Source organism: Schistocerca nitens, chromosome 9 (genome assembly GCF_023898315.1).
Source record: "Schistocerca nitens isolate TAMUIC-IGC-003100 chromosome 9, iqSchNite1.1, whole genome shotgun sequence".
Taxonomy (NCBI): domain Eukaryota; kingdom Metazoa; phylum Arthropoda; class Insecta; order Orthoptera; family Acrididae; genus Schistocerca; species Schistocerca nitens.
This window is the reverse complement of record NC_064622.1, coordinates 101,419,210-101,442,592: the sequence shown is the minus strand read 5'-3', so window position 1 is coordinate 101,442,592 and position 23,383 is coordinate 101,419,210. Positions and strand designations below refer to the sequence as shown.

At 44.9% G+C, this 23,383-nt stretch overlaps 1 protein-coding gene across 1 annotated transcript in view; it reads left to right on the top strand.

Annotated features, from left to right (window-relative positions):
• LOC126203367 (myogenesis-regulating glycosidase-like) overlaps positions 1–11,806 on the top strand; it is a 41,101-nt gene extending 29,295 nt beyond the window's left edge. Inside the window, exon 6 of the mRNA XM_049937664.1 lies at positions 11,483–11,806. Within this exon, the coding sequence (XP_049793621.1) occupies positions 11,483–11,682 (200 nt within the window). The 3' untranslated portion in view covers positions 11,683–11,806. The remainder of the gene's footprint in view (positions 1–11,482) is intronic.
• The last annotated feature ends 11,577 nt before the right edge of the window (positions 11,807–23,383 follow it).

The following is a 23,383-nucleotide window of genomic DNA, read 5'->3' as shown; positions in this document are numbered from 1 at the left end:
ACCAAGCGCTCTCTGTGGTGGCAGATGTAACTATTGACGGATGAATGACCTATTTGAATGTCTTGTAGCGGAAGTATGAAGTATAGTTCCGGTATGCTCGTCATATAGGAGGCGGCTGACCACACTGTGTGTGTGTGTGTGTGTGTGTGTGTGTGTGTGTGTGTGTGTGTGTGTGTGTGTGTGTGTGTGTGTGTGGCGCCACGCTGAGACTGCCTGGTGCATGTGTGTGGCACGCTCTAAAGTCCGACGCTGATTATCACGCGTGTAGGAGGCACACCAGTTTGCAACAAGCAGACATGCGTTCTGCGGTATAAACTTTTTTCATCAGATTTGTACAGTAATTATTCATAACGGCGAAGTATTGTGGTGTATTGATGATGTACGAGAATTCTACCAAAATCTGTGTTCACCGAGGCGACATTAAAGGTACATACACGGAACACCTGATTTTCCCCTTACATAGTCATTAACTGACTAGGATAGAGCGAAAAATAATCTTGCGATCACATGCTCACCTGTGAACTAATCCGCAGTCTGTCAAAATGTCATTTCATTTTCAGCGATCTCGACCAACTATGTAATGGGAGATATTATACTGCGTAAAGAGTTTTACAGAGCACTGAAAGACCTAAATCGAAAAAAGGCCCCGGGAGGAGACAACATTCCAGTAGAACTACTGATAACCTTGGGAGAGCCAGTCCTGACAAAACTCTACCATCTGGTGAGCAAGATGTATGAGACAGGCGAAATACCCTCAGTCTTCAAGAAGAATATAATAATTCCAATCCCAAAGAAAACAGGTGTTGACAGATATGAAAATTACCGAACTATCAGTTTAATAAGCCACAGCTGCAAAATACTAACACGAATTATTTACAGACGAATGGAAAAACTGGTAGAAGCCGACTTCTGAGAAGATCAATTTGGATTCCGAAGAAATGTTGGAACACTTGAGGCAATATTGACGCTACGATTTATCTTAGAAAATAGATTAAGGAAGGGCAAACCCACGTCTCTGGCATTTGTAGACTTAGAGAAAGCTTTTGACAATGTTGACTGGAATACTCTCTTTCAAATTCTGAAGGTGGTAGGGATAAAATACAGGGAGCGAAAGGCTATTTACAATTTGTACAGAAACCAGATGGCAGCTATAAGAGTCGAGGGGCATGAAAGGGAGGCAGTGTTTGGGAAGGGAGTGAGACAGGGTTGTAGCCTATCCCTGATATTATTTAATCTGTATACTGAACGAGCAGTAAAGGAAACAAAAGAACAATTTGAGTAGGAATTAAAATCCATGGAGAAGAAACAAAAGCTTCGCCGATGACATTGTAATTCTGTCAGACACAGCAAAGGACCTGGAAGAGCAGCTGAACGTAATGGACAGTGTCTTGAAAGGAGGATATAAGATGAACATCAACAAAAGCAAAACGAGGATAATGGAATGTAGTCGAATTAAGTCGGGTGATGCCGAGGGAATTGAATTAGGAAATGAGACGCTTAAAGTAGTAAATGAGTTTTGCTGTTTGGGGAGCAAAATAACTGATGATGGTCGAAGTAGAGAGGATAAAAAATCTAGACTGGCAATGTCAAGGAAAGCGTTTCTGAAGAAGAGAAATTTGTTAACATCGAGTATGGATTTAGGTGTCAGGAAGTGTTTTCTGAATGTATTTGTGTGGAGTGTAACCATATATGGAAGTGAAACGTGGACAATAAATAGTTTAGACAAAAAGAGAATAGAAGCTTTCGAAATGTGGTGCTACAGACGGATGGTGAAGATTAGATGGGTAGATCACATAACTAATGAGGAGATATATAATAGAATTGGGGAGAAGAGGGGCTTGTGGCACAACTTGACTAGAATAAGGGACCGGTTGGTAGGACATATTCTGAGGCATCAAGGGATAACCAATTTACTATTGGAGGGCAGCGCGGAGGGTAAAAATCGTAGAGGGAGACCAAGAGATGAATACACTAAGCAGATTCAGAAGGATGTAGGTTGCAGTAGCTACTGAGAGATGAAGAAGCTTGCACAGGATAGAGTAGCATGGAGAGCTGCATCAAACCAGTCTCTGGACTGAAGACCACAACAACAACGACCAAATATTGCAGGAGATCGCACTGACGGACTTTCACTTGCGGCTTCTGTGCCATAATTTTGCGGAACAAGTGAATGTTACCTAACGTTCACGTACTAGCAAAGGAAAGATCCAAAATATGAAAACCATCTCTTTATTTGCATTTTCACTTTTCGCCTACAATATTATTGCTTTTCCTAAATCGCGTGATTACCTTTGCAAGATTTGCTTGTGTATCATCGATGAGTTTCGCTTAGCAGAAAGAAGCTCCTTGGCCTGTCTCTTTGAGCCGCCTTGTATGTTTGTATCTTTGCTGGGCTGCGAAGGCCATCAGCCAGTGGGAAAAGATCGCGGATGTGGAACCACGTACCGATATATTTCTGTACGAACATCCATTCTGTCCCACGTTTTCTGTTCCCGAGACAGTCTCGTCGATTCTGCAGCTTACTGCGTCTGTCGATGCGAGATGGTTCGGAGATTCTACACCGATGAATATTATGAGCGAGATCTTTGCAATTACTTGCCATTGTGCCAGCTAGGTGACATTTAGCTTATTTCAGAAGTTCCTGCTAAATATTCGAACCGTTATTTTGCGATCTCTTCGCATACGGAATCAATGGTACCCTTCCGCATTTTGAAACGAATTTCGTAGTCATTTCACTTTTCGTGAAATGAAAGCTGATCGAGTAGTATGTTCTCAGTACTTCTCTTTGTAGATTCAAACTTGTAACCCTCTAGTACATTGTAAACACTTTACTGCACTGCTAGCAGTCGTCTATTGAGAATATTTTGAGACGCCCGCTACGCCCGCTGGGCAGAACAGGTAGTAGCATTGTGGAAAGGGCCAAGACTTGAGGTCAGTTTCTGCTTCTAATGGTCATTTATTGTAATTTAATAACCTTTACAACCAAAGCGGCACATAGCCGAATCTTTACCGCATGCACGTCTTTCACGGCTGAGGGCCTCCAACAAGAAATCTTAACAAGATAAAAATCCAGTTAAGATAGCAATAAAATAATTTAAAGAAGCAACATAGGCAAGGTGCAATACCAATGGCTGAGAGCCACAATTAAACTTCAAAATTTTAAAATATATTACCATAAACTTTAAAGGCAGAAGGCCGCAGTGTTTAAGCTTGAAAGATAAATTTAAAAATTAATTTTGCAAAATTTTAAGAAAATAAAACAAATAACCATAAGCCTAAAATTTAAAATAGCTGACAACACATAATTAAACACCGGTGGCACTCAGAAAGCCTCGAGGGAGGTCGGTCTGCCCTCGTTCACTTAGGTGAGACAGGTGGTGAGCCCAGCTATACTTCATCCGTCGGAACCCAACCAGAGGACAGCCTCGGACCGACCGACACAACGACTTGCTTCCCGTCAATCTGTACATCAGAACTCAAACCGGCAACGTTACAAACGTGAAAATCCACAATGGAGTATGTATTAGCTGTCAAAATTACACACCATGTTGGACAGCGACAACCGGTGAGGAAAAGGACGCTGCCTGAAATTACGTTAGTGGCCAGGGCAGGTAACCGGAACAGTTGACGCCTCACTGCCAACTCGTAAACGAGATGGTCTCTTCTCAGCAGACCGACCGACTCCTTCAGAATGCCGGCAACATCTAATATAGACGTCAGTGGAAATAACGGCAACTACACCCACAACCTGACAAACATTGCACGAAGACTTAAACGACACTCAGCAGTAACTAAACACGCACGAAGACAAATCGGGAGTCGATGCACACACACACAGCCGATTCATCAACGATCGGCGAACCAAAACGCGTCGTCCGGTAGGACGACCGACCGACTAATCCCCAAGACCGTGGCCCGGCTCAAGTGATGCGTGGCGGCAGTGGTCGAGCGAGCCATGTCGACGCAGACCTCACTGCTGCTCCAACTCGACTGCACTAGTGCCGCATTGCAACTCCCCGACTGGCAGGTCCGGACTGCGCTCCAGACGCGTTCTCACTGACTGGCAGCCCAAACTTCGGACGAACTCCCAACCCGAACTCATTACGACAGACAACGACCGGGAAGTAATAGCAGTCCAGCAAAGATACTACGAGAGGGGATATATCGATACGCGCTGCTAACGCCGCTCACGGTCAGGCGAAGCAACAACTCAGTGACAGTAGTAATTTAAATTAACGTAGTGAGGTGGAAGTACGTTAAAAACAGGGTGTAAAATACATGATGGCGGGAACACTATCCGCGCACGGCTCATATGTAATCTGGTTACTCTTCTCGAGAAACTTAATTTGCGTTAGCTACATTAAGAAGCCATGTGGGCTTTCTGAATTAACTGCACTGGTTTGAGAATGTTTACTGATTTGCTCTGAGTTACCAAGGTTAGAAGCTGCGGCAGATAAGTCGATTGATGCTGTTTCGGAAGACTGCTGATTTCTCAATGAAATGTAGAGTGTTCTGATATGTTAGTGAGATGTTCCGAAGAACATATGATAGCGAGAAGTCCTCTATTTGCAATACTGTGCCGAGATTTTGTTCTTGAATTATGTACTGATCTACATCGTATAATGAAGTGTTACGATAAACATTCTTTTCAAGTCCAAATTCAGCGACTGCATGTATGAGAGATCACCCTCTTATCAAGGCTTTTCTATAAACTGAAAGCGTACACATTATACTACTTTTGTACAGGTTCTTGATGAATGATGACCTATTGTTCGATGTTTCATTACTCACTGTACAAAATTCATTTCCGTTATAGCTATAAGGAGCGATCAAACAGTGTCCGTTCGAAGGCCGTACAATCGAGAATCGGTATGGCAATCAGGTAAAATCGACGTGAGCATCCAGGCAATCTTCTCAGCGACGCACCAGGTTCAAGATAGCCGTTTGGTAAAATGCCGTGACCCACTGAATGAAGAAGTCCGTAACTGCCTCTTGCACATCCTCGTGCGACAGTAACTGTCGACGCTTGAATGCCTTTTTCAGAGACAGAAGGCGTGATCATCGCATGCAGAGAGATCAGGACGACGGGTGCTCGACTGATTCCCACTTCAGTTTGTGTAACTTCTGCGTAACGTCCAGACTGACCGACGTCTTGTGCTGAATCGCGACCGGCGTGGAACTTGGCGCACCATTCCACAACGGTGGTTTCGACAGGCGTGCTGCCCCATAAACATTCTCCATTCTCCGATAACTGTCTACCAGTGTTTGTCTTTCGGCAGCCAAGAAAAGAATAACAGCACGTTCACCCTGTTTGGACGTATTTGGTAATGACGTCACTATAGTTCACGTTTCCTGATTTATCGCACACACGCCGGAAAGACAAGAATGCTTCGCTAATTCCCTGTCTCCATGTCGGTGCATATACAGGGTAAACATTAATAAAACCGAAAAACTGCAGGAACGGATTCCTGTGTGGAAGTGGGGAAAAAAAGTTCTAATGAATATGTGTACGGAAATGCATCGTTTTCACGGTAGATATCACTGACTAATAACACTTTCTCTGATCACGAGCCGCGCGGGGTAGCCGCGAGGTCTACGGCGCCTTGTCACGGTTAGCGCGGCTCCCCCCGACTGAGTCCTCCCTCGGGCTTGGGCGTGTGTGTTGTCCTCAGCGTAAGTTGGTTTAAGTTAGATTAAGTAGTGTGTAAGCCTAGGGGCCGATGACCTCAGCAGTTTGGTCCCATAGGAACTCACCACAAATTTCCAATTTCTGATCTCACGCCGTGTGTTTCCTGTGTGCTACAGGCTGCATGATTGATGCAGCGTACTGTAAGCAGCAGAATGGTCTGGTATTCATGTAGGGAACAAGCCGAGATGGTGTTTGTTTGCAGCCAAGCAGATGAAAAAGTGTCGACAGGGACCACGGCTATACCAAAACAAGTACCCTCACAGACACCACCCACATCAGGCAACATTTCAAGGCCCTTTTTCGGAGTTCGTGTTGTAAGTAGGCTGTTTAGGTTTTTATGTTGGTAACGCCATGTAGCGCTCTATATGAAAATCACTGACTGTGCTGTGTGCAGCCTGTGGATGTTCGGCATTGTTGGAATAAGTTATTGTAGTGTTGGGCAGTTGGCTGTTAACAGCGCGTAGCGTTTCGCAGTTGGAGGTGAGCCGCCAGCAGTGGTGGATGTGGGGAGAGAGATGGCGGAATTTTGAGAGCGGACGATCTGGACGTGTGTTCATCAGAAAGAGTAAATTTGTAATATTGGATATCATGGACTGATTTTATATATATATATATATATATATATATATATATATATATATATATATATATATATATATATACTCCTGGAAATTGAAATAAGAACACCGTGAATTCATTGTCCCAGGAAGGGGAAACTTTATTGACACATTCCTGGGGTCAGATACATCACATGATCACACTGACAGAACCACAGGCACATAGACACAGGCAACAGAGCATGCACAATGTCGGCACTAGTACAGTGTATATCCACCTTTCGCAGCAATGCAGGCTGCTATTCTCCCATGGAGACGATCGTAGAGATGCTGGATGTAGTCCTGTGGAACGGCTTGCCATGCCTTTCCACCTGGCGCCTCAGTTGGACCAGCGTTCGTGCTGGACGTGCAGACCGCGTGAGACGACGCTTCATCCAGTCCCAAACATGCTCAATGGGGGACAGATCCGGAGATCTTGCTGGCCAGGGTAGTTGACTTACACCTTCTAGAGCACGTTGGGTGGCACGGGATACATGCGGACGTGCATTGTCCTGTTGGAACAGCAAGTTCCCTTGCCGGTCTAGGAATGGTAGAACGATGGGTTCGATGACGGTTTGGATGTACCGTGCACTATTCAGTGTCCCCTCGACGATCACCAGTGGTGTACGGCCAGTGTAGGAGATCGCTCCCCACACCATGATGCCGGGTGTTGGCCCTGTGTGCCTCGGTCGTATGCAGTCCTGATTGTGGCGCTCACCTGCACGGTGCCAAACACGCATACGACCATCATTGGCACCAAGGCAGAAGCGACTCTCATCGCTGAAGACGACACGTCTCCATTCGTCCCTCCATTCACGCCTGTCGCGACACCACTGGAGGCGGGCTGCACGATGTTGGGGCGTGAGCGGAAGACGGCCTAACGGTGTGCGGGACCGTAGCCCAGCTTCATGGAGACGGTTGCGAATGGTCCTCGCCGATACCCCAGGAGCAACAGTGTCCCTAATTTGCTGGGAAGTGGCGGTGCGGTCCCCTACGGCACTGCGTAGGATCCTACGGTCTTGGCGTGCATCCGTGCGTCGCTGCGGTCCGGTCCCAGGTCGACGGACACGTGCGCCTTCCGCCGACCACTGGCGACAACATCGATGTACTGTGGAGACCTCACGCCCCACGTGTTGAGCAATTCGGCGGTACGTCCACCCGGCCTCCCGCATGCCCACTATACGCCCTCGCTCAAAGTCCGTCAACTGCACATACGGTTCACGTCCACGCTGTCGCGGCATGCTACCAGTGTTAAAGACTGCGATGGAGCTCCGTATGCCACGGCAAACTGGCTGACACTGACGGCGGCGGTGCACAAATGCTGCGCAGCTAGCGCCATTCGACGGCCAACACCGCGGTTCCTGGTGTGTCCGCTGTGCCGTGCGTGTGATCATTGCTTGTACAGCCCTCTCGCAGTGTCCGGAGCAAGTATGGTGGGTCTGACACACCGGTGTCAATGTGTTCTTTTTTCCATTTCCAGGAGTATATATATATATATATATATATATATATATATATATATATATATATATATATTGTTCTTTATCAAAATTTTTCATTTGCTATCAGTAGTTAGTGCCTTCAGTAGTTTGAATCTTTTATTTAGCTGGCAATAGTGGCGCTCGCTGTATTGCAGTAGTTCGAGTAACGAAGATTCTTGTGAGGTAAGTGATTTGTGAAACGTATAGGTTAATGTTAGTCAGAGCCATTCTCTTGTAGGGATTATTGAAAGTCAGATTGCGTTGCGCTAAAAATATTGTGTGTCAGTTTAGTGTTGATCAGAATAGATAAAGAGCGAAATGTGTGAGCACGTTCAGTTTTGCTCAGCTGTTTGAAAAGCAAATAATGTAAGAGGTTTAGCAGCACAGTAATTCATTAATTTTTCTAAGGGGACGTTTCAGTGTGATCAAGGATCCTTTCAGACAGACGAACGTGCAGGTAGGCGGCGGACTCTCCGTACACCAGATTTTGAGGTCCGAGTGCTATGGGATACTGAAACAGACCCTAGTACAAGCTCTAGGGAAGTGGCCCGCCAAGATAGTCTATACCAAAGAACGATTGTGAGTCCCCTGCATGACAGCCGCTACTATCCGTATAACCTGCTGCGACTGCAAGGTTTAACAGCAGCGGATTTCACCCTAAGGGAAGAATTTTGTCCATGGTTTTTGCACCAGACCATCACAATTATTGTATTTCTATCATCAATCCTCTTTACCGACGAAGATCGTTTACCAGAATTGGCATCGTTAATCTGCATAATGGATATCTGTGGACTACAAACAATCCTCAGGGAATGGTCGAGGGGTCTCATCAGCACTGATTCAACATCAGCATGAGACTGGTAGAACCAGAAAGGAACAGGAGCAAATAGCATGTCATCAGTCATCACCAGAATGGGAAGAAATTACATGTGGTGTCGCACAAGGATCCACCCTAGGGCCATTGCTTTTTCTTGTGTACATTAATGACCTCTCAACAGTTACACTGCCAGAAGCAGAGTTCGTTTTGTTAAGAGATGACTCAAGTATTGCAATAAATAGTATGTCGAGTGTAGTTCTAGAAAGATCTGCTAATGATATTTTCATGGATATTAATAAATGGTATAAAGCCAACTCACTGACATTAAACTTCGAAAAGACTCACTATATGCAATTCAGAACCTGTAAGAGGTTTCTACCCAGCATATGTACAAAGTATTAAGAAGAGCAGATAGAAGAGGTTGACAGTCTTAAATTCCTGGAATTAAAACTTGATAATAAATTCAGTTTGGAGGAGCATACCACAGAACTGCAAAAACGCCTTAACAAATCTGTATTTGCAATTTGAGGGTTAGCAGACATAGGCGACATAAAAATGAAAAAGCTTGCATACTTTGCCTACTTTCATTCCATAATGTCATATGGTATAATATTTTTGGGTAACTCTTCAACTCAAACAAAAGTTTTCAGAGTCCAAAAGCGTGTAATACTTATTATTTGTGGAGCAAATTCACGGACGTCCTGTAGAAACCTCCTCAAAGAACTAGGTATGCTAACTGCTGCCTCTCAGTATATTTACTCCTTAATGAAATTTGTTCTAAATAATATATCTCTTCTCCCAACAAACAGCTCAGTTCGTACATACAATACCAGGAACAAAAGTGATTTGCACAAGGACTTAATAGCACTTACTTTAGTTCAAAAAGGAGTCCACTACTCAGGAACACTCATTTTCAATAATTTTCCAGCAAACATAAAAAATTTAGTTACAAATAAAGATCAGTTTAAAAGGAGCCTGAAAGACTTACTAGTAGCCAACTCCTTCTATTCCATTGACGAATTTTTTAATAGAAACAAATGATGTATTGTATATATTCATACTATTATTATTGTTATTTCAGCTAAAAAAAGACATGTTTTACATCCACGACGATTTCCTCAGCACGTATCTATGGAACAAAAAACTGACTGATCTAATCTAAACATCAGCGTGTGGGCAGGGATTCGACTATTTTGGCTTGGTCCCGCTATGAATACCGGACCATTATGCTGGTCACAGAACTGCGTCAATCACACAGCCTTCAACACACAAGGAACACATGGCACATGGTCAGAGGAACTTTCATTCGTTATCGCTTTCTACCGTGGCAGTGACACATTTCAGGACACATGTTCGTAGGACCTCTATCCTCCATTTCCAGTCAAATACCGACCCTGCGGTTTGTCGGTTTTATTAATGTTCACCCTGTATACCTACATCGGGGACCCGCTACGTTGCGGCAACTCCCCCAGAATGAAATTTTTTCATCGCCCGCTGTACATTAAACAAATGTATTCGCATGTCATTATTTCTAAAAACACTTGTGATGAGACCACCTTCCCAATTGGATGACAGTTCAGGTCTTTATTTAACAGCTCATGGGAGTTCTTTAGTCTTTAACTGACAACACACCACTGGCAAGTGGCCGAGCGGTTCTAGGCGCTACAGTCTGGAACCGAGCGACCGCCACGGTCGCAGGTTCGAATCCTGCCTCGGGCATGGATGTGTGTGATGCCCTTAGGTTAGTTAGGTTTAAGTAGTTCTAAGTTCTAGAATATAATAATTCCAATCCCAAAGAAAGCAGGTGTTGACAGATGTAAAAATTTCCCAACTATCAGTTTAATAAGTCACAGCTGAAAAATGCTAACGCGAATTCTTTACAGACGAATGGAAAAACTGATAGAAGCAGACCTCGGGGAAGATCAGTTTGGATTCCGTAGAAATGTTGGAACACGTGAGGCAATACTGACGTTACGACTTATCGTAGAAGAAAGATTAAGGAAAGGCAAACCTACGTTTCTAGCATTTGTAAACTTAGAGAAAGCTTTTGACAATGTTGACTGGAATACTCTCTTTCATATTCTGAAGGTGGCAGGGGTAAAATACAGGGAGCGAAAGGCTATTTACAATTTGTACAGAATGCAGATGGCAGGTATAAGAGTCGAGGGGCATGAAAGGGAAGCAGCGGTTGGGAAGGGAGTGAGACAGGGTTGTAGCCTCTCCCGGAGGCCATGTATGGAAGTGAAACGTGGACGATAAATAGTTCGTACAACAAGAGAATAGAAGCTTTCGAAATGTGGTGCTACAGAAGAATGCTGAAGATTAGATGGGTAGATCACATAACTAATGAGGAGGTATTGAATAGAATTGGGGAGAAGAGGAGCTTGTGGCACAACTTGACTAGAAGAAGGGATCGGTTGGTAGGAGATGTTCTGAGACATAGATGGATCGGCAATTTAGTATTGGAGGACAGCGTGGAGGGTAAAAATCGTAGAGGGAGACCAAGAGATGAATACACTACGCAGATTCAGAAGGATGTATGCTGCAGTAGGTACTGGGAGATGAAGAAGCTTGCACGGGATAGAGTAGCATGGAGAGCAGCATCAAACCAGTCTCAGGACTGAAGACCAGAACAACAACAGCAAGTTCTAGGGGACTGATGACCTCAGAAGTTAAGTCCCATAGTGCTCAGAGCCATTTGAACTATTTGCAAGTTCCCCTCTTCACCGCTTAATTTTTTCGGTAGGGTCACCGGGTACAATGTCAGCAGCTTAGCGATGCTGTACTGTCGACAGGTACTGATTTGTCACTCGGTCACTTGTAGTCAGGCGGTAGTATTCTGGTAAATGTTACGTAACCTGCCTCTGTCACACAGCGCTCTGTGTGTCCTTGTGCGCAGAGTTCCTGCTGGGCGAGGACCTGCTGGTGGCCCCGGTGCTGGACGAGGGCGTCGTCGCGCGCGACGTCTACCTGCCGGCGGGCACCTGGAGGGACGAGGCAGACCCGGAGCACCCCACGGTGCGCGGCCCGCGCTGGCTCTACGACTACTACGCGCCTCTCAGCACCCTGCCCTACTTCACCAGGATCGCCGAATCGTAGACGTCACGGCCTGAACGGGCACTGCGCGCACGAGCAGCGAAACAGAATACTTCGCACAACACCAGCAAACGGATTTCTCACTGCAGTGTTGAAAATGTATTCTTGTCAAATAATATGTTTTGTGATACACGTTAATGCAAGTGTTTATTATCATTTCTTCCGCACATTCACCTAAATTCCCTTCCTACCACTTGGAACAAACCTACTTCTTTGTGCATAAGCCTCTTCTCTTCTTCTCGGTAGCTGTGCTGGCTCCAAAACTGGCTGAAGGGTAGTTCTACTAATACTCTACAACAGTATTGTGGTCGACACCACAGGTAGACGTAATACTCTCTTAGTGTATAGCATCGACTGATGTGGTTTTGGGTCCCACATACACTACTGGCCATTAAAATTGTTACACCACGAAGACGACGTGCTGCAGAGGCGAAATTTAACCGACAGGAAGAAGATGCTATGATATGCAAATGATGAGCTTTTCAGAGCATTCACACAAGGTTCGCGCCGGTGGCGACGCCAACAAAGTACTGACGTGAGGAAAGTTTCCAATCGACTTCTCAAACACAAACAGCAGTTGACTGGCGTTGCCAGGTGAAACGTTGTTGTGATGCCTCGTGTAAGGAGGACAAATGCGTACCATCACGTTTCCGACTTTGATAAAGTTCGGATTGTAGCCTATCGCGATTGCGGTTTATCGTATCGCGACATTGGTGCTCGCGTTGGTCGAGATCCAATGACTGTTAGCAGAATATGGAATCGGTGGGTTCAGGAGGGTAATACGGAACGCCGTGCTGGATCCCAACGGCCTCGTATCACTAGCAGTCGTAATGACAGGCATCTTATCCGAATGGCTGTAACGGATCGAGCAGCCACGTGTCGATCCCGGGGTCAACAGATGGGGACGTTTGCAAGATAACACCCATACGCACGAACAGTTCGACGACGTTTGCAGCAGCATGGACTATCAGCTCGGAGACCGTTGCTGCGGTTACCCTTGACTCTGCATCACAGACAGGAGCGCCTGCGATGGTGTATTCAACGACGAATCTCGGTGCACGATTGGCAAAACGTCATTTTTTCGGATGAATCCAGGTTCTGTTTACAGCATCCTGACGGTGGCATCCGTGTTTGGCGACATCGCGGATAACGCACATTGGAAGCGTGTATTCGTCATCGCCATACTGGCGTATCACCCAGCGTGATGGTATGGGGTGCCATTGGTTACACGTCTCGGTCACCTCTTGTTCGCACTGACGGCACTTTGAACAGTGGACGTTACATTTCAGATGTGTTACGGCCCGTAGTTCTATCCTTCATTCGATCCCTGCGAAACCCTACATTTCAGCAGGATACTGCACGACCGCATGTTGCAGGTCTTGTGCGGGCCTTTCTGGGTACTGAAAATGTTCGACTGCTGCCCTGGCCAGCACATTCTCCAGATCTCTCACCAACTGAAAACGTCTGGTCAATGGTGGATGAGCAACTGGCTTGTCAGAACTATGGTATCATGTTGAAGCTGCATGGGCTACTGTGCCTGTACACGCCATCCAAGCTCTGACACAAGGCGTATCAAGGCCGTTATTACGGCCAGAGGTGGTTGTTCTGGGTACTGATTTCTCAGGATATATGCACCCAAATTGCGTGAAAATGTAATCACGTGTGAGTTCTAGTATATTATATTTGTCCAATGAATACCCGTTTATCATCTGCATTTCCTCTTGGCGTAGCAATTTTAATGGCCAGTGGTGTAATTCTCAGGATCGTTTCGACAACATTTCTCCATACGAGTGGCTCATAATTTGGCGACCCTCCTCCCCTTTTTTTCATTCGTTCCCTTTGACCCTTGTTAATTTTCGCTACTACTTATGATACGCGCCGTATACCAATCTCTCATTTGGCCGACCTTGGCGTTCCTCTCTGCTTGACGCTCGAAGAAGCGGTTTGTGCCGCTTCTATCTTAAACCACCCCTACACATTTGGACTGTATTAGGAATCATCAAGACACAGGAAACTATTTCTCTCATTCACTATATTAAATCATGATACAAGCTGTCTGAACAGGATAGGTAGACACCATATACACCGACAGAAAAAAAAAAATCGCAACGTCAAGAAGTAGATGTGTCACATACTCGAACGTTCATAGACGTGTTTCTACATTTGAAAAGTGATGTGTTATCAGATATCGCACTAGTCGCATAACACTGGCGCTAGTAGTGCCACTACGAGGGTGCAAATCAAGTTTTTTTTTAAATATACGCTGTAACGGTCGTGAGGGTTAGTTACCTTTGACGTGGTGAGTTGATGTATGTCAATAATACCTTTGGCGTGACAGCGTTTCTACTGCTACACTGCAGAAGGATTTGGCAGGAATGTAGCCACTGTATACAATTCCTGGCAGCTGTGGTCACGAGAATGAACAGTCGCAAGAAGACTGGACTCCGGATGGACACGTGGCACTACCAAGAAGGAAGACCATCATGTTCGACGTATGGCTCTGGCGCATCATACTGCATATGCAGTAACAATTTGAGCAGCGTTGGCACCACAGTGACACAACGAACTCTTACAAATCAGTTACTTCGAGGACAGCTTCGAGGCAGACGCCCTGTAGCATGTATTCCACTCACCCCAAACCACCGCCATTTGCGACTTCAGTGGTGTTAAGCAAGAGCTCATTGGAGGGCAGGACGGTCTGTCGTGTTTTCTGATGAAAGCTGGTTCTGGCTCGGTGCCAGTGATGGCCCTGTGGTGGTTAGAAGGAGCGATCTTAAGGGTCTTCAACCAACTTGACACACTGAACCTACGCCAGGAGATATGGTCTGGGGTGGGATTTCGAATGGTGTTTTCCAAGAGGATAACGTAAGACCGCATACCACTGTTGTAAACTAACTTGCTCTACAGAGTGTCGACATGTTGCCTTGGCCTGCACGATCACCAGATATGTATCTAATCGAGCTCGTATAGGACATCATCGGATGACAACTCCAGCGTCATCAACAAACAGTATTAACCATCCCTGTACGACCGATCAGATGCAACACGTGTGGAACTCCAGCCCACAAACTGACACCCGGCACCTGTACAACACAATGCACGCACGTTTTCAAGGTTGCATTCAACAATCTGGCTGTTATGCCGCTTATTAATCTACCAGCATTTCACATTTGCAGTGGCTAATCGCGCGCTTGGGTGAACCTCTTATCTTGCAGTGTTAAGCTCTTAAATACACTCCTGGAAATTGAAATAAGAACACCGTGAATTCATTGTCCCAGGAAGGGGAAACTTTATTGACACATTCCTGGGGTCAGATACATCACATGATCACACTGACAGAACCACAGGCACATAGACACAGGCAACAGAGCATGCACAATGTCGGCACTAGTACAGTGTATATCCACCTTTCGCAGCAATGCAGGCTGCTATTCTCCCATGGAGACGATCGTAGAGATGCTGGATGTAGTCCTGTGGAACGGCTTGCCATGCCTTTCCACCTGGCGCCTCAGTTGGACCAGCGTTCGTGCTGGACGTGCAGACCGCGTGAGACGACGCTTCATCCAGTCCCAAACATGCTCAATGGGGGACAGATCCGGAGATCTTGCTGGCCAGGGTAGTTGACTTACACCTTCTAGAGCACGTTGGGTGGCACGGGATACATGCGGACGTGCATTGTCCTGTTGGAACAGCAAGTTCCCTTGCCGGTCTAGGAATGGTAGAACGATGGGTTCGATGACGGTTTGGATGTACCGTGCACTATTCAGTGTCCCCTCGACGATCACCAGTGGTGTACGGCCAGTGTAGGAGATCGCTCCCCACACCATGATGCCGGGTGTTGGCCCTGTGTGCCTCGGTCGTATGCAGTCCTGATTGTGGCGCTCACCTGCACGGTGCCAAACACGCATACGACCATCATTGGCACCAAGGCAGAAGCGACTCTCATCGCTGAAGACGACACGTCTCCATTCGTCCCTCCATTCACGCCTGTCGCGACACCACTGGAGGCGGGCTGCACGATGTTGGGGCGTGAGCGGAAGACGGCCTAACGGTGTGCGGGACCGTAGCCCAACTTCATGGAGACGGTTGCGAATGGTCCTCGCCGATACCCCAGGAGCAACAGTGTCCCTAATTTGCTGGGAAGTGGCGGTGCGGTCCCCTACGGCACTGCGTAGGATCCTACGGTCTTGGCGTGCATCCGTGCGTCGCTGCGGTCCGGTCCCAGGTCGACGGACACGTGCGCCTTCCGCCGACCACTGGCGACAACATCGATGTACTGTGGAGACCTCACGCCCCACGTGTTGAGCAATTCGGCGGTACGTCCACCCGGCCTCCCGCATGCCCACTATACGCCCTCGCTCAAAGTCCGTCAACTGCACATACGGTTCACGTCCACGCTGTCGCGGCATGCTACCAGTGTTAAAGACTGCGATGGAGCTCCGTATGCCACGGCAAACTGGCTGACACTGACGGCGGCGGTGCACAAATGCTGCGCAGCTAGCGCCATTCGACGGCCAACACCGCGGTTCCTGGTGTGTCCGCTGTGCCGTGCGTGTGATCATTGCTTGTACAGCCCTCTCGCAGTGTCCGGAGCAAGTATGGTGGGTCTGACACACCGGTGTCAATGTGTTCTTTTTTCCATTTCCAGGAGTGTATATTACCCAAACGAATATATTCTCAAAATTTCATTACTACACATCAATTAGTTTATGGTGTTGCGATTTTTTGTTTTTGGTCAGTGTACAATGATGACCTAATAGCACACCTTTCGAGATTGAGAGAGTGTGCGATTATTTTTGGAAACATGGCAGCAATGAAAGGTACCACACAGTACCAAACATTATCGTGGTACACTTGCCTAAAATTCTGTTCAGAAGAAAGAGAACAAAAACCAGAAATAAGGTTTTTCGACTGCACTCTAATCACTTGAAGTGAATGCCAGGATGGTTCCCACACATACCTCTCCAAATCGAGCTAGTTATCTAGATCTGATATCTACGCGTTTTACTCCCCCCTCAAGAAGTTCCATTCCACTATGATTAGAATTTGCATTGTCATGTTTACTGCACAACAGAAGTCGATATTATCCTCAAACGGTTCCACACACCGTATATAAAATTGGTGTCAAACAACAAAAGATTATCCCTGATCTCTCTTCTAAAAACTTCACGGATTAAACCACCAGAGTTTCTTAGGGACATTAGCTAACTCTGAGAAGCAAAAAGTTTCCGAATGATAAAAAATCTCAACAGATCACCTGGAACCGTTGTTGTTATCTCCCTCATCAAATACAGTAAAACGTCTGCTGCATAGACGCGGAAGCAGTCGTGTGTATAGTGAAAAAATATCTGCACTTGCAGGTTCTTTAGAGGTTATTGGTGTAATTATTATAAGATAACGAGTACTTGGGCCTTGTAGTGATAGCTTATAATTCGGGTCTCGTATTATTTGATTCCTGTACTAAACTGAATGCATCCGTTAATATCTAATTTTGCAGTGATTGATATCTTAGGTATGCTGTACAAACATCAGAGGGTATATAACTCTTCAATTCATCTTCATCGAGATGAAATTGTACTTTGACGAAATATAGTACAGATAACTGTGTTGTCAGTATGAGATTAAATCGTAAGCTAGCTGAAAATAAAAGCCATAGAGATGTTCTATAGTTACCACAGCATTAAAACAGTATCTGCGAAAGTTAAGACCTCGAACGCGTTATTTGGTTAGTATTAGAATGAATACAATACAGTTTTCAAATATCTGCAATTTTTTCTCACTTCCTTCTATACAGGCCTCGCAATGTGATGGACCGCTACAGATAATACTTCCGAACGAAATGCATTTGACAACTATAACACAGCAGTCTTTGTACCACATAAAGCTACACTGAATTTAACATCATATTCATAAAAAATATACGGAGTGGACGAAAGTATGGAAACGCCAAAAACACCTCACCTTACCGTGCCTAATTCCAGACCAATATCCATAACATCGGTATGCTACAGAACATACAAGGACCGCGAGGATAAGATCCGAGAAATTAGGGCTCACACAGAGGTATTTAGATAGTCGTTTTTCCCTCGTTTTATTTGCCAGTGGAATAGCAAAAGAATTAACTAGTAGAGGTACGAAGTACTGTCCGCCACGTACCGTAAGGTGGATTGCGGGGTATCGATGTAGATGTGGATGCAGATGCTTCTGTATGGCACCTCTTTAAGCGAGACAGCCGCCTAGACCGGTCTGTTAACTGCTGTACTTCTGCATGCTCAAGGCACCGGCTCAACTCCATTCCCGCAAAAGTTTCCCCGCGCTGGAGGCGGATCAGCTGCAGTTCATTCCCGTATCCTGTTGAGCGGTCAACATTGTGATCGTAATAATTCTGCGCCGCGATTCCTGTCACACGTGTACGTCAACTAATAGCTAATTTTATGCTCGGTTATTAAAACAAGTGCCATGCTTTACGGATCGGGCGAGAGGAAAGTTTCAGAGCAGCCCTCCTTTCCACTTTCTCCTTATCAAATTGCGTAATTCCGTATTCTGAATACCTCGTGTTTTGTTTACGGAATAAGGAAGTCTCCACCGGTATACCTAACGATGCTGATTAGCAACTCAGGAACTTTATGAAAATTCAGGAACAGGCTGCCAGGATATGACTGCAACGTGAAGGTATTTCTCAGTGGTTTCTCTTCGCGCTGTTTATTCGAAACGGTTGCCAGTTAACGGTATTTAGTGAGCCATGTACGTATGATCATCAAAACACAGACTTGTTACTGTTGCTCAAGGAACGGCCTTCACATGTTAATGGTTCCACATGGTAGCATGTAACCGGTGTCAAATTTACAGAAAGTATTTCGTTTATCAAGAGCAGTAATTATTTATTTCAAGTTTCTGCTACCAGTGACTGATAGCAGAAACTTGGAATAATTAATTATCCCACACAGTCACGGTTCACAAACATAGCCATTATGGCTGAAAATAAGAGCAGTAATATTATACGCGACAGCGTACCCTTCTAATATTTCAAGGAGTTTGTTTACTAGGACATTAGTATTACGACGGACATGTTCATTATAAAAAAAAGCGAACGATGAAGAAAAGTTTCTAATCACTTTGGTGTATTCTTGTGGTGCTTAGTGTGTTGAATCTTACTACGATAAAAAAGCTGTATGACTCAGCGATTTTACACTCAACGCTCAATATTTTGAAACAGCCGCTTTTAGGAAAAGCTAAAATGTGGAAGGAATATATAGAAGGGCAATACAAGAAAAACGAATTCGAGACAATATTCGAGATTTTTTCCTTGAACTTTTCATTCTCCATTTCAAATAGCTAAGCGGGCTGGCTTAGATCCGGCCGATAATAGAATCGCCGTTCTTTACAACCAAACGAACCAGAGGAGAAAAAAATGGAGATAGGACTTTGACAGGGTCTCAAAGACTCAGGTCGAAACACGTCCGCTGGAGCAGATGGCATTTCCTCAGAATCGTTGAGATCCTTGGGAGAGAGAAAGAGAGAGAGAGAGAGAGAGAGAGAGAGAGAGAGAGAGAGAGAGAGATGAGAGAACTGTTTGAGCTTGCATACAAGATGTGTCAGGTGACACATCCTCAGCCTTACGAAGGTATTCCAGAGAAGTGAGGTGCTGACAGGTGTACTACCGAACCGTCATGCGTGCAAAATACCGGGTTGGCGCATAATTTCGTAGCGTTTTTCCATAATGAAAACAACTATTAAACGTAACAGAGGCTTTAGTCATCAATGATATATTCTCCTTCACTATTTAAAGTGGTCTGCCAACGCTGGGGTAACTTTCCGATTCCGCGACTGTAGGAATGACGTGGTCTCGAGGCGAACTCGTCGAGCCATGTTCGGAGCGCATTTTCTTCCGCGAAAGGAAGTTCCTTAAAGGTTTTTTGACACAGACCGGAATAGGTGAAAGTCTAAGGACGCAAGATCAGGTGAATAAGGCGGATGCGGATTGACTTCTCAATACAGCTCCGGCGTAGTGTTTTTTGTTAGTATACGAGGTGTGGCTAGAAACAAACCGGACTAGTACTGGTGAAACAATAAAACGAATGCAATAAGGCTGAAAGTCGCGTGGCCTGTCACGTGACTCTCGCTCCGCCTACTGCTCGAGTTTCATCTGCCTCCTGCACTCAGTCTGCCCGTGGCGTCTGTTTTAAGTAGTTGACGTTTTGTCTGTGCGTCGGAAAATGTTGAGTGTACAGAAAGAACAGCGTGTTAACATCAAAGTTTGTTTCAAACTAGGAAAATCTGCAAGTGAAACGTTTGTAATGTTACAACAAGTGTGCGGCGATGATTGTTTATCGCGAACACAAGTGTTTGAGTGGTTTAAACGATTTAAAGATGGCCGCGAAGACACCAGTGATGACACTCGCACTGGCAGACCATTGTCAGCAAAAACTGATGCAAACATTGAAGAAATCGGTAAACTTGTTCGACAAGATCGCCGTTTAACAATCAGAGCAGTGTCTGAGTTAACAAGAGTTGACAAGGAAAGTGTTAGGCAGATTCTTCATGAAAGTTTCAACATGAACAAAGTGTGTTCAAAAATGGTTCCAAAGTGTCTCACAATTGAACAGAAAGAACGCCGAAGAATGATTTGTTCTGACATCCTGGAAAACATTGAAAGTGATCCCACCTTCTTACAAAATGTTATTACTTGTGATGAATCGTGGTTTTTTACTTACGATCCCGAAACTAAACGCCAATCGATGCATTGGAAAACTCCTGGTTCTCCACGACAAAAAAAAGCACGAATGTCAAAATCGAAATTCAAGGCAATGATGATTGTTTTTTTTTGACATCAAAGGGATTGTGCACATTGATTGGGTACCAGAGGGACAAACAGTGAATCAGCATTACTACATTAGCGTCCTGGCTACCCTACGTGAGCGAGTACGGAGAAAACGGAACGATTTGTGGAGAAAAAAGTCATGGATCCTTCACCAAGACAATGCCCCAGCTCACAGTGCGTTGTCAGTGAAGACGTTTTTGGCAAAACACAACATTCCCATCTTAGATCATCCACCCTACTCACCTGATTTGGCCCCCTTTGACTTTTTTCTTTTCCCTAAAGTCAAGTCAGCTTTGAAAGGAACTAGATTTGAGACTGTTGAAGCAGTAAAAGAAAAAGCGACGGAAGTAATGCATGGACTTACCGAAAATGATCTGCAGCATTGCTATGAACAGTGGAAAATTCGTATGGAGCGGTGTAGAGACCGAGGAGGAGAGTACATTGAAGGAGATAACATGAAATTGTAAATAATTGTAAATAAATGTTTTTTCCAGCATCAGTCCGGTTTTTTTTCTAGCCGCACCTCGTATACCGTGGAGCAGCATCAGTTCACTTAGTCTTCCTGATCGTTGTTCTTGGTTTGCGTGTGCAAGACGTCTCAGTTGTTAACAAAAAATCTCAGCAGTTATGGTTACAGCTCGGGGAGCAGTTCTTAGTACATCCCACAGTCGCTGTTCCACCAGATGCATAACATTAACTTTTGATGATGCGCACAGATCTTTGTACATGAAAATAAAAATGCTACGAACTTATGCACCAAACTACGTAATACTGATACGAGTCATATACAGAAGAATGGAAATATTGGTAGAAATCAACATCAAACAAGATCAGTTTGAGTTGTTGAGTAACGTAGGAACTCCATAGCCAATATTTATCCTGCGGTTAACCTTAGAAGAAAGGCAAACGTACTTTCATAGCACTCGTAGGTATAGAGAAAGTACAGGGTAACGATCTCCTTCCTTACCCCAAAATAACATTGTGGTAAAGGCGTCTGTATTTTTAAACATACGCCAGTGAGCCGAAGAATGGTGACCACCACCCACTGCGACCACTTGACACTGTAAGAAAAGTAGACAGGGCAATTCAATTGCCCCTACCGATGTCGTTTTATGCAACCCGCGATATATCTGTACCAGGAACGGTATCCAGAAAGGCGACAGCCACGTAATGGGTGTATTGTACGTTCCCTGTCAGAGCTTTGGGTGACTGTTAGCAACCGGAATCATACTGTAAAGATAGATACTGCCTACAGGAAAATTAAGTACGCCTTCGGAGAAAAGAGAAGCAGCTGTATGAATACAACGAGGTCAGGTGGAAAACCGGTCCTAAGCAAAGAAGGGATAGCTTAAAGATGGGAGGAGTATACAGAGAGTTTACACAAGGGAGATGAACTTGAAGGCAATATTATAGAAAGAGAAGAAGAGATGAGAGACGATAGTGTGAGAAGAATCTGACAGAGCACTGAAAAACTACAATCAAAATAATGCCCTTGGAGTAAACGACATTCTGTCAGACTTATTTAAGGCCTAGAGAGCCAACCGTGACAAAACTCTTCTGTCTAGTGTGCAAGATATATGACAAAATACCCTCAGAGGTCGAGAAGTACATAGTAATTCCAATTCCAAAGACAGCAAATGCTAATGAGTGTGAATATTGACTAACTATCAGTTTTGTAAAACAAATACTAACTCGAATTCTTAATACAAGAATGGAAAAACTGGTAGAAGTAGACCTTGGGGAAGATCAGTTTGGATTTCGGAGAAATGTAGGATCACGAGAGGCAATACTGACTCCACGACTTCTCATAGAAGATAGGTTAAGGAAAGGCAGACCTGCGTTTATAGCATTTGTGGACTTAGAGAAAGCTTTTGGCGATGTCAACAGGAATACTCCCTTTCAAATTCTAAAGGTGGCATGGGTAAAATACAGGGAGCGAAAGGCTATTTACAGTTTGTACAGAAACCAGACGGCAGTTATAAGAGTCGAGGCCACGGAGGGAATGAGACAGGGTTCTAGTCTATCTCCGATGTTATTCAGTCTATATACTCAGCAAGCAGTAAAGGATACCACAGAAAAATTTGGAGACTTTAAGGTCTGACAATGGTGCTGTAATTCTATCAAAGACAGAAAAAGACTTAGAAGAGCGGTGGACGGAATAGGCAATGTCTTCAAAAGAGGATATAGGACGAACATCAACAAAAGCAAAACGAGGATAATGGAATGCAATAGAAATAAATCAGGTAATGCTGAGGGAATTAGATTCAGAATAGAGGCATTAAAATAGTTGATGAATTTTGCTATTTGCTCAGTAAAATGATGTATGATGGAAAAAGTATAGAGGGCAAAAATGGACAGTGGCAGTGGCAAGAAATGCGTTTCTGGAAAAGAGAAATTTGTTGACATCGAATGCGGATTAAAGTGTTAGGAAGTCTTTTTGAAAGTATTTATATGGCGCGTAAGTATGGTAGTTGAACATGGCCGATATACAGTTTAGACAAAAAGAGAATACAAGCTTTTACAATGTGGAACTACAGAAGAATGCTCTAGATCAAATGGGTAGGTCACATAACTCATGAGGAGGTACTGCATAGTATTGGAGCGAAAAGAAAATTGTGGCACAACCTGACAACAAAGAAGCGACCCATTGATAGGACACATTCTGAGACATCAGGGGATCACCAATTTAGTATTGAAGGGTAACGTGTGGGCAAAATATTGTAGAGGGAGACCAAGAGAGAAAGACAGTAAGCATATTCAGAAAGATGTAGGTTGCAGTAGTTATTCGGAGATGAAGAGGCTTGCACAGGATAGAGTAGCATGGAGAGCTGCATCAAGTCAGTCTTCGGACTGAAGTCCACAACACCAACAAAAGCAAAACTG